The sequence below is a fragment of the Psammomys obesus genome, unplaced genomic scaffold (genome assembly GCF_907164565.1).
Source record: "Psammomys obesus unplaced genomic scaffold, mPsaObe1.curated_primary_1811, whole genome shotgun sequence".
In the NCBI taxonomy this organism is placed as follows: Eukaryota; Metazoa; Chordata; class Mammalia; order Rodentia; family Muridae; genus Psammomys; species Psammomys obesus.
Window position 1 is genome coordinate 12,795,721 of NW_026596088.1, and position 12,918 is coordinate 12,808,638.

Sequence of the window (12,918 nt, forward strand, 5' to 3'; positions counted from 1 at the left end):
ATAGATAGATAGATAGATAGATAGATAGATAGATAGATAGATAGATATAGATAGATGGGTGGATAGCTAGCTAGTTATAATTTTAGTTTATCTTGAACTATAGGACACATTTGTAAATAAGTCAAACTTACCCAAACCAGGAAATTAATTATAAATATACAACAGATCTAAACGTTGGAAAGTTAAACAAAAAGCATCTAGAAAAAAATCTTCTTTACTCTTGAGGCAGAGTTCTTCAGTATACCTTAGATGTACATATAATTCGTATGTACGCATATAGCTATACATACGTTGCCATATATCTATGTAAGTCATGTCCAGGATATATTAAGAACTTCCACTAATTGCTAAGCGAATAATAAAATCTTACACAAAATTTGACCAGTGGCTATCTGGGTGACCAACTAAAATAAGAAATAGGCCTCAGCTGGAGAGATGGCTCAGCAGCTAAAAGCACTGACTACTCCTCCAGAGGACTTGGGTTCAATTCTGAGCACCCACATGGCAGTTCATAACTGTCTGTAACTCCAAGATCTGATACTGACACAGATATACATGCATGCAAAACACGAATGCACATAAAAATGAAAATAAGTTATTAAAAAAATAAACAGCCCTCAATCTGATGAGTTATCAATAAAAGCATTACATAGTTACCAGGATTTTGCTACCAAGTTCTATAGGAATGCAAAGCAACTGGAACCTTCATACATTGCTGGATGTTAAATAAAATGAACACAAACTCTGGGAAACTGTCTGGCACTATCAAATGAAAGTGAACATGCTGGAAATCCACTCCACATTGTGTACCTGAGAAAAAGACTGTTCCACCAATATCGTTTGCAATAGACAGAAAAACTGAGCATCAAAAAAAAAAGGTGAAACACAACCAGGCAATGGTGGTGCATGTCTTTAATCCCAGCACTAGGGAGGCAGAGGCAGTTGGATCTCTGTGAGTTCCAGTGCAGCTTGGACTACAGAGCAAGTTCCAAAACAGCCAGAACTATACTGCGAAACCTTGTTGTGAAAAACCAAAATCCAAACCAAAACAAAAGTGGAACAAAACAATATAATTGATATATAATAATATATTCATTCAGTGGAATAAATGCAAAATAAACAGGCTACTGATTTATCCAAAACTAATTAATCTCATAGTCAAGTTAATAGGAAAACACACACACACAAATACAAATATACACACAAATGTATTTTTAAAAAGCTACAGTGAAGCAGCAGAATTCAGGACTGACATAACCCCAGAAGGATGCTCAATAACTTAGAAGATGGACTAAGAGGGATTGAAACTGTTAATTTTTCAGTGTAAGAAAATAGATTGAGTTGTACATTTACAAGCTGTGTACTTTTATAAATGAATGCTACAATTTGATAAAGGTTATAAGAAAGGAAGAGGAAAAAGCAAAAAGGACAGAGATGCCTAATAACATACACTAGCCTGTCAAACGAGCCCACAGGTCTGAATTTATTGCTTATTTATGTTTATATTTTGACACTAATTTGGATTCTCTTTTAACTGGAAACTGAGCATCTCTGTGAGTATGAATGTGATAAAGTCCATTACAAAGAGGCATCCCATTTCAAGTCAAGTGTGGCCTGCTCCTGTGGTAGACTACTTGTGGTAGCATTATTTTGCTAACCAAGGTCCAGAGGGCATTTTTATTCTAGGGGCTATTGTGGCTATTGCACACACTGTTTTAAAAAAAAAATGGGGCTAAAGTGGTAATTCTGCAGTTAAAAGCACTGCTGCTAGTTCAGAGAATCTGGCTCCAGTTCCCAGAACCCACATGGTGGTTCACAACCATCTATAATTCTATATACTCTTTTATTGCCTTTGGAAGCACTCCATGTACACGGTGTGTGGTACATATACATCCATATCATAAAAAGGAATAGAACAAAACCACTTAAATACAAAATAAAAATCAGCCATTCCAAGAGCATGCAAAGGTTGGTATTGAGACAACTAGTGAAATAAAGCTAAGAGAATGCTATATTTTCTGTAAATATAAATACTTAAATGATTAAATACTTCATATTTCTTCCTGTAAATATAAATACATACATGATTAAATACTTCATATTTCTTTATTATTGTGAAAAAACTTTCTAAATGCCATATGAAAGTTTTACAGAGTAGATGATACATATGCATATTTGTAATTCAAAAACACCTACCAAAATAAAAACTTAGCAGTTTGTATAAAATACAGTTAACATCATGTTACTGTATAAAAATATATCGAGTTTCTCTTTCTCCTTATACTCTATTTTCATTTTCTGTTTCAGATATATAAATCTTAAGTGATAAAAAAAGATCTTAAAGAATATATTATTCTGTAGAAGGAATATCTTGTATGTTGTATGGATGTAGCATCTGTCAATAATAAATCTGATGACCTATAGCTTAGGTAGGAAATGGGAGTAGAACATTAGTAGGTAGAAAGAATTCTGGGATAGAGCCAGGCACATGAGATTCAGCCACCAACTGTGAAGATGGACACATGGTATCTGAGCCCAAGTAACCAGCCACATTATTTTAAGTTATGAGCTAGTCAGAGAAGAGCCTAGCTATATAGCCTAGGTATTTGTATAATATTTAATGACTCATGAGTTTTTATTCCAGGAGCATAAAGCCAGAAGAAAAACCTTCCCACAACATTATTCCGTCTCCATTTATCCATGTATATATAAAGTGTGAAAAAATAGGAATACATTACTAGAAGTCAGGCCAAGGATCATCTTTGGGGATACAGTAGGCTGAGGTTCTGAGGTGGTAGTAATGCTCTCTTTTTTTTCCCACTTGGGCACTACTTACATTGGAGGTGTAGCTTGTAAAAAATCTACTAAACTCTACAGTTTTCTGAACATATATTAAAAATCAGTTAGAAATATATTTCAGAAAATCAATAAATAAAATGCTTTTTTTCCCAAATAAAATGCTTTGCCAGTTGATTTAGTCTTCCATATGTGACCCACATCAGTGTTCCACACCAAAAAAAAACAAAACAAAACAAAACAAAACAAAACAAAAAAACCACCCATGACTTTATTAGAAATACTTTTTAAACAACTACTTTTCTTTTTCCTTTATATTTAATAAACTTTTACAAATCTGTAAATGTTTTTTATTTCATCAGATGAAGGGACAAGATGAGAGCCAAACCCAAGCTTCCTAATAAATGGCTTGGGCTGAGCCCAGGGCAATTCTATCTAAATATACCTAGCCTAGGCCTGGAAGCTTCTAGCCTCTGTATAATCTAATTTTCAGCAAGCTCCAGACTTCAGCTTCTAGCCTCCATCTGGTAACCTCAGCCTAGAAGGTTTTCAGTCTCCAAGACTCACTGCTGAATAAACTCACTCTTTCTAGCTCTTTCTGTACTTTGGCTGGCTGGTTCAACTCAGTTTTTCTGGCTTAAATGCTTCTCCAAGATGGCTGATTCAAACTGGATTCTGTTGGCTTCTCACTGAATTACTCTGCTTGGAAAAACTGCCTCTGAACTCCACAAACTGAACTGTAACCAAACTGTACTATACTGAGTGCACAAACTCTAATGTATTGCTATACTGTCTCTCTCTGAACTGCTCTTAAGTAACTGACAGAGAGAGAGAGAGAAAGAGAGAGAGAGAGAGAATTGGGTGCATGTTATCTCTTACTCGTTTCATCAAATCTTTCTCTGATTTGTCACTATGTCTGCCCCTAAATTAGACCCCATTGTTTTGGATTAAAAGTGTATACTAAAGGCATGTCTATATTCCAGCCAGAGGGATTAAAGCTGTGTATTCCAGCTGTATCGCAGAGCTAGGTCTTTGGATGTGATTCCTTGTCAGCGTAGTCATGCTACTGAATTAAAATTACTCTACAAAAAATCTGCTTCCATAAAGATTTTGGTTAACTTACCTCAGATTTAAAAAAAAGAAAAAAATTATTTTATTCTACAGAAATCATGTGAGTGTACTAAACCTGTGAGTAACTTTATCTAAATAAAGGGTAATTTCTACAGACAACAACACCATTCATGCTCACCTGGTAATGAGGTTTACACCACTGCTTCAAGTCCCAGTCCCAGAGAATCATCTGAAAAAAAGAATATTTGGTTAAAAGTCATGAACAAACACATGCAAAGACAAGCTGCACCCTCTTCCATCTGATACCTACAACAGCTCAGACATCAGAAAGGGAATTGGGGAGATGAGAATAAAAATAATCTCTTCATGGATTACTTCATTAATTTATATAATATATAACTGAGCAATCCAAAGAATAAAGCATGTACAGACCTAAAGCACTACAGTAACTTATATTAACCTTCAAGTATTTATTATTGGAATAGAAATATGGCTCAGAAGTTAAAAGCACTTACTGTTCTCACAGGTGACCCAGGTTCAAATCCCAGCACTCACATCAGGTGACTCACAACTACCTATAGCTCCAATTCTAGGAGATACAGTGTCCCTTTCTGGACTCCATGGGAATTGCATCCACATGGTATATATACCAACAAACACATACAAATAAATAAATTTTAAATGTTAAAAAAATCACAAAAAAGCAGATCTAAAATTGTCACTAAAGATGCAGGACAAATTAACTATAAGTAGACGGGCTCAACCCAGCCCCAAATTGTTTGTTGTGGTGGCTGTTGTATTTTTGTATATTTTTTTGTTTTTGTTTGTTTGTTTGTTTGTTTGTTTGAGACAGGTTTTTCTGTATGGTCATGGCTCCTAGAATTCTGAAGGCCAAGCTGCCCGAGAATTCAGAGATCTGCTTTCCTCTACTTCCTGAGTTCAGGGATTAAAAATGTGCACCAACACTACCCGGTAAGTCAACACAAACATAAGACACTGTGCCTGTGTGGACCTATTTCCATACTAATAAGGTACTCCTATGGACAAAATTTCAGAACTTCATGTGTACTGGGTTAAATTACATTTAAAGAAATGTTTCATAAGAATCAAAGTATACTCCCTTCGATTCTCAGCCCACAGCTCAGTCTCCATCTCAGCAGGTCTACAGACACAGAGGACAGACAGGTGAGAGAGACATCTAGAGGCTAGCCCCTGACTTCTGGGAGCTTCTAGTGCAAGCTTGGCAGTTGTGAGCTAAACCCTGCCAACTGCACACTCCATCTCCAGGACCACAGTCCTACCTGCATTCCAGAGGCTTGCCAACAATAAGGACCACCAGATAAGACTCACAGCATCAACCCCTGCCAGAAGGTCCATCTAAAACACTCCCAACAGAGGTAAACCTCATCTGCTCCCCACTATTCCATGTATTGACCCACAACTGGGCCCGTACTCCCTGAGGCCTGCCATACCAGGGAAAAGCAGAGGGCTAAAGGCCAGGATAAGAACACAACATGAAATAGGGGAATATGGAACCACCAAAACCCAGCTACAATACTAAGCAAGTCCAAGATATTTTAACACATCTGAAGCACCACAAAAATGACCTTAAATACAATTTTATGATGATAGAGACCTTTAGAAAATTAGTAAGTTCCTTAAAGAAATACAGGAAAATGAAGTCAGAGAGATGCCTTTAAAGAAGAAGTGAAGAAATCCCTAAAAGAAATATAGGAAAAGACAACTTAATAGAAGGAAATGAATAAAGCTGTTCAAGACATAAAAATGGAAATAGAAGCAACAAAAAAAAGCAATCTGAGGGAATCCTGAACATAGAAAACCTAGGGAAAACAAAACAAAGGATGTAAACATCGCCAAAAAAAAAATCTTTTCTTTTTTTTCAAATTACAGTTTACTCACTTTGTATCCTGGCTGTAGGCCCTCCGTCATTCCCTCCAAATCCCACCCTCCTCCCTTTCCTCCTCCCATGCTCCTCTCCAAGTCGACTAACAGGGGACGTCCTCTTCCCCTTCCATCTGACCCTAGTTTATCAGGTCTCATCAGGACTGGCAGCACTGTCCTGCTCTGTGGCCTGGAAAGGTGGTTCCACACTCAGGGGTAGGAAAGCAAAGATCCAGCCACAGAGTTCATGTCAGAGACAGTCCCTGTTCCCAATACTAGGGAACTCACTTGGATACTGAGCTGCCATGTGCTACATCTGACCAGGGGTTCTAGCTAATATCTATGAATGGACCTTGCTTGGAATATCAGTATCAGCAAAGACCCCTGGGTCCAGATATATTTGATCCTTGTGGAGCGCCAGTCCTCTCCAGGTCTTACTAACTACCCCTTCTTTCATAAGATTCCCTGTACTCTGCCAAAGTTTGGTTATGGGTCTCATCATTTACTTTGGTACACTGCTGGGTAAAGTCTTTCAGAGGCCCTTTGTGGTAGGCTCCTATCCTGTTTTCTCCTTCTTCGACTGTCCATCCTGTTTGTATTTTTGAGTGAGGATTGATCATCCTACCCAGGGTCCTCCTTCGTGCTTGGTTTCTTTAGGTATACAGACTTGTGTAGGTTTATCCTACATTATATGTCTAGTATCCAGTTGTAAATGAGTATATACCGTGTGTGTCTTTCTGCTTCTGGGATACCTCAATCAGGATGATCTTTCCTAGATCCCACCATCTGCCTGCTAATTTCATGATTTCCTTATTTTTAACTGCTGAATAGTTTTCCATTGTGTACATGTACCTCAATTTCTGTATCCATTCCTCCATTGAGGGACATCTGGGTTGTTTCCAGGTTCTGGCTATTACGAATAAAGCTGCTACAAACATGGTTGAACAAATGACCTTGTTGTGTACTTGAGCATCTTCTGGATATATGCCTAGGAGTGGTATAGCTGGATCTTGAGGAAGCACTATTCCTAATTGTCTAAGATAATGACATCCAAAGTGGTTGTACAAGTTTACATACCTACCAGCAAAGGAAAAGGGTTCCCTTTTCTCTACATCCTCTCCAGCATGTGTTCTCACTTGAGTTTTTGATCTTAGCCATTCTGATGGGTGTGAAGTGAAATCTCAGGGTCCTTTTTTTTTTTTTTTTTTTTTGCATCTCCCTGATGGCTAAGGACATTGAGCATTTCTTTTAAGTGTTTCTCTGCCATTCTACAACCGTCTACAGAGTTCTCTGTTTAGCTTCGTAGCCCATTTTTTAATTGGATTACTTGATTTATTGCTGTTTAACTTCTTAAGTTCTTTATATATTCTGGATATTAGCCCTCTGTCAGATATAGGGTTGGTAAAGATCCTTTCCCAATCCGTAAACTGTCGTTTTGTCTGATGACAGTATCCTTTGCTTTACAGAAGCTTTTCAGTTTCATGAGGTCCCATTTATTTATTTTTGATCTTAGAGCCTGTGCTGTTGGTGTTCTGTTCAGGAAGTAGTCTCCTGTGCCAATGTGTTCTAGGCTCTTCCCCACTTTTTTTTTTTTCTAACTGATTTAGTGTATCTGGTTTTATGTTGAGGTCTTTGATCCACTTGAACTTTAGTTTTGTGCAGGGTGATAAATACGGATCTATTTTCATTTTTCTGCATGCAGACATCCAGTTGGACCAGCACCATTTGTTGAAGATGCTGTCTTTTTTCCATTGAATGGATATGGCTTCTTTGTCAAAAATCAAGTATCCATAGGTGTGTGGGTTTATTTCTGGGTCTTGTTTTTTGTTCCATTGATCCACTATTCTGTTTCTATGCCAATACTATGCAGTTTTGATTACTATTGCTCTGTAGTACAGCTTGAGATCAGGGATGGAGATACCTCCAGATGACCTATTATTGCACAGGATCGTTTTGGCAATTCTGGGTTTTTGTTTTTACATATGAAGTTGAGAATTTTTCTTTCAAGGTCTGTAAAGAATTGTGATGGTATTTTGATGGGGATTGCATTGAATCTGTACATTACTTTTGGCAGAATGGCCATTTTCACTATGTTAATTCTACCAATCCATGAGCATGGGGGATCTTTCCATCTTCTGATATCTTCTTCTTTTTCTTTCTTCAGAGACTTGAAGTTTTTTCACTTGCTTGGTTAGAATCACACCAAAGTACTTTATGTTATTAGTGGCTATTGTGAAGGGTGTTGTTTCCCTAATTTCTTTCTCAGCCCTTTTGTCTTTGAAATACAGGAGGGCTTCTGGTATTTTTTTTTTTTTTTTTTTTTTTTTTTTTTTTTTTTTTTTTTTTTTTAGTTAATTTTGTATCTAGCCGCTTTGCTGAAGGTGTTCTCTGGTTGAATTTTTTGGGTCACTCAGGTATACCATAACATCATCTGCAAATAGTGATTCTTTGACTTCTTCCTTTCCAATGTGTATCCCCTTGATCTCCTTTAATTGTCTTACTGCTCTAGCAAGGACTTCAGTACTATATTGAAGAGATATGGAGAGAGTGGGAAACCTTGCCTTATCCCTGATTTCAGTGGGATTGATTCAAGTTTCTCTCCATTGAGTTTGATGTTGGCTATAGGCTTGCTGTATATTGCCTTTACTATGTTTAGGTATGTGCCTTGTATCCCTGATCTCTCCAAGACTTTAAACATGAATGGCTGTTGGATTTTGTCGAATGCTTTTTTTTGACATCTAAGGAGATAATCATGTGGTTTTTCTCCTTCAGTTTCTCTATATGGTGGATTACATTGAGGGATTTCTGTACATTGAACCACTCTTGCATGCCTGGGATGAAGCCTACTTAGTCATGGTTGATATCTTTTATGTGTTCTTGGATTCAGTTTGCAAGTATTTTGTTGAGTATTCTTGCATCAATGTTCATAAGATAGGTCTCAAGTCCTCTTTTATTGTTGGGTATTTGTCTGGTTAGGTATCAAGGTGACTGTGGCTTCATAGAATGAGTTTGGTAATGGTCCTTCTGTTTCTATTTGTGGAATAGTTTGAAGAGAATTGGAGGTAGCTCTTCTCTGAAGGTCTGGTAGAATTCTGCACTGAAACCATCTGGCCCTGGGCTTTTTTTGGAAGGGAGACTGTTGATAACTGCTTCTATTTCCTTGGGGGATATGGGACTATTCAATCTTTCTACCTGATCTTGACTTAATTTTGGTAAATGGAATCTATCAAGAAAATTGTCCTTTTCATTTAGATTTTCAAATTTTGTGGCATATAGGCTTTTGTAGTACGACCTAATGATTGTTTAGATTTCCTCAGTGTCTGTAGTTATGTCTCCCTTTTCATTTCTGATTTTATTGATTTAGACAGTTTCTCTCTGCCTTTTAGTTAGTTTGGCTAAGGGTTTGTCTATCATGTTGGTTTTCTCAAAGAACCAGCTCTTGGTTTCATTGATTCTTTGAATAGTTTTATTTGATTCTAATTTATTGTTTTCAGCCCCAAGTTTGATTAATTCCAGCCATCTGCTCCTCTTGGGTGTATCTGCTTCTTTTTTCTAGGGCTTTCAGTTGGGCCATTAAGTTGCTCGTATGAGATGATACAAATTTCTTCTTGAAGGCTCTTAGTGCTATAAATTTTTCTCTGAGCACTGCTTTCATTGTGTCCCATAAATTTGGGTATGTTGCACCCTTCATTTTCGTTGAATTCAAGGAAGTCTTTAATTTCTTTATTTCTTCCTTAACTCAGCTGTCACTGAGTAGCAAGTTGTTCAGTTTCCATGTGCATGTAGGCTTTTTTCTATTTGCATTGTTGTTGAGGTCCAGCTTTAGTCCATGGTGGTCAGGTAGAATACAGGGGATTATTCCAATCATCTTGTATCTGTTTAGGCTTGCTTTGTGACCAACTATATGGTCTATTTTGGAGAAGGTTCCATGAGGTGCAATTTCAGAGTTTCAGATCCTTTGCCCCTCAGAAATGGTGCATGCAGGTCGCCGCCATCTTGGATCCCCTCTGAATAGAATTCTATCATCTTCAGGTATCTACAGAACATTCTATCCAAACAAAAAAATACCTTCTTATCATCACCTCATGGAACCTTCTCCAACACTGACCATCAACTCGATCCACAAGGCAAGCCTCAACAGATACAAGAAAGTTGAAATAACTCCTTGTATTTTATCAGGCCACAACAGATTAAAACCGGACTTCAACAACAACAGAAACAAGAGAAAGCTTATACACTTCTAGAAACTGAACAACTATTTACTCATTGACCACTGGGACAGGGATAGCAAATAAAAACAAATAAAGAAAGAAATTAAAAGATTTTCTGTAATGCAATGAAAAGGAAGGCACAACGTATCCAAACTTATAGGACACAATGAAAACTGCTAAGAGGAAAGTTCATAACACTAAGTGCCTTCATAAAGAAATTGGGGAAATCTCATACTAAAAGTTTTAAAGTAACGTGAAAGCTCTAGAACAAAAAGAAGCAAACACACCAAAGAAGAATAGACAGCAGGAAATAATCAAACCCAGGGCTGAAATCAATAAATAAGAAACAAAGAAAACAATACAAAGAATCAACAAAACCAAGAGCTGGTTCTTTGAGAAAAGCAACAAGATTAACAAACATTTAGCCAAACTAACTAAAGGTAGAGAGACAGCATCCAAATTAACAAACTCAGAAGTGAAAAGGGGGATACAACAACAGACACTAAGGCAATCCAAAGAATCATTAGGTCTTCAAAATCCTGTATACTACAAAATTGAAAAATCTAAATGAAATGGGATGATTTTCTTGATAAATACCACTTACCAACATTAAATCAAGATCAGGTGAATAACTTAAATAGACCTATAAACAGGGGTTGTTCAATATACAAAAATCTATCAATATAATCGACCATGTAAACTAACTGAAAGAAACCACATGATCATCTCATTACATGCTGAAAAGCCTTTGACAAAATCTAACACCTCTTCATGTTAAAAGTCTTGGTGAGATCAGAGATATAAGTCATATACCTAAACATAATAAAGGCAATATACAGCAAAGCCAATAGTCAACATCAAATTAAGTGGACAGAACCTTAAAGCAATTCCATTAAAATCAAGGACAAGACACGGCTGCCCACGCTCTCTGTATCTATTCAATATAATACTTGAAGTTCTAGCTGAAGCTAAAGGAGATCAATGGGATACAAATTGGAAAGGAAGAAGTTAAAGTATCACTATTTGCAGATGATATGGATAGTATACCTCAGTGATGACCAAAATTCTAACAGAGAACTCCTACAGCTGATAAACACTTTCAGCACAGTGACAGGATACAAAATTAACTCAAAAAAAAAAAAATCAGTAGCCCTTCTTTATACAAGCAATCAATGGGCTAAGAAAGAAATTAGAGAAACAACACCCTTCACAATAGCCATAAATAATATAAAATATCTTGGTGTAACTCGAACCAAGCAAGTGAAAAACTTATATGACAAGAACTTCAAGTCTTTGAAGAATGAAATGGAAGAAAATATCAGAAGATTTCAAACAATCTCCCATGTTCAAGGATTGGCAGGATTAACATAGTAAAAATGGCAATCTTACCAAAAGCAATCTACAGATTCAATGTAATTCCCATCAAAATTCCAACACAATTCTTTACAGACTTTGAAAGAACAATTCTCAACTTCATATGGAAAAATAAAAATCCCAGGATAGCTAAAACAATCCTGTACAATAAAATAACTTCTGGAGATATAACCATCTCCAATATCAAGCTATACCACAGAGCAATAATAATTAAAAAACAAATGGCATCAGCATAAAAACAGACAGGTTGATCAATTGATTTAAATCAAAGACCCAGAAATAAACATACACTTAAAGACACCTGATTTTTCAAAAAGAAGCCAAAAGCATACAATGGAAAAAAAGAAAGCATCTTCAACAAATGGTCTAACTGGATGTCTACATGTAGAATGCAAATATATCCATATTTATCACCCTGCACAAAACTCCAGTCCAAGTGGATCAGAGACTTCGACATAAAGCTGGATACACTAAATCCAATAGAAAAGAAAGTAGGGAAAAGCCTTAAATGCACTGGTACAGAAGCCAAGTTTCTGAACACAACACCACTCCTGGGCATATACCCAAAAGATGCTTCCCCATACCACATGGAAATAACCTAGATGTCCCTCACCTGAAGAATGGATTAAGAAAATGTGGTACATTTACACAGTGAAATACTTTCAACTATTAAAAACAAGGATATCATGAAATTTGCCAGAAAACAGGTCAAACTAGAAAATATCGCCTACCATAGAGGGCCTCTGAAAGACTCTGCCTAACAGTGTATCAAAGCAGATGCTGAGACTCATAACCAAACCTTGGGCAGAGTGCAGGGAATCATATGAAAGAAGGGGGAGTTAGTAAGACCTGGAGAGGACAGGAGTTCCATAAAGACCAAATATATCTGGGCACAGGGGTCTTTTCTGAGACTGATTCTCCAACCAAGGACCATGCATGGACACAACCTAGAACCCCTGCTCAGATGTAGCCCATGGCAGCTCAGCATCCAAGGGGGGTTCCCTATTAAGGGGAACAGGGACTGTCTCTGACATGAACTCAGTGGTGGACTCTTTGACCTCCCCCTCCCCCGGAGGGAGGAGTAGCCTTGCTAGGCCACAGAGGAGGACAGTGTAGCTAGTCCTGATGAGACCTGATAAACTAGGGTCAGATGGAAGGGGAGGAGGAGGACCTCCCCTACCAGAGAACTTAGAGAGAGTCAGGGAGGAGATGAGGGAGGGAGGTTGGGATTGGGAGAGAATGAGGGAGGGGGCTACGGCTGAAATACAAAGTAACCAGTGATTAATATAAAAAAAATAAAAATTATGAAAAAAAAGTATCACCATGACTGACATAACCCAGACCCAGAAAGACAAGCACAGTAGGTCTCATTATAAAGTGCATATTAGCCATAAAGTACAGGATAACGGTGCTAAAATCCACAGAGCCAAAGGAGCTAAGTAAGGAGGAGGGCCCAAGGGAGGATGCTTGAATCTCACTCAGAAGGGGAAATAAAATAGGCATTGGAGGCGGATACACAGAGGGAACTGGGTAGGAGAAAGGATAGAGAGCAGAGCAGGGGTGG

The 12,918-nt window shown here is 37.5% G+C and overlaps 1 protein-coding gene across 1 annotated transcript in view; it reads right to left on the reverse strand.

The window, feature by feature from the left end:
- Positions 1-12,918, reverse strand: part of Pde3b (phosphodiesterase 3B) — a 141,430-nt gene that overhangs the window by 49,079 nt on the left and 79,433 nt on the right. The window contains exon 2 of the mRNA XM_055627471.1: positions 4,046-4,096. Coding sequence (XP_055483446.1) covers positions 4,046-4,096 — 51 coding nt within the window. The remainder of the gene's footprint in view (positions 1-4,045; positions 4,097-12,918) is intronic.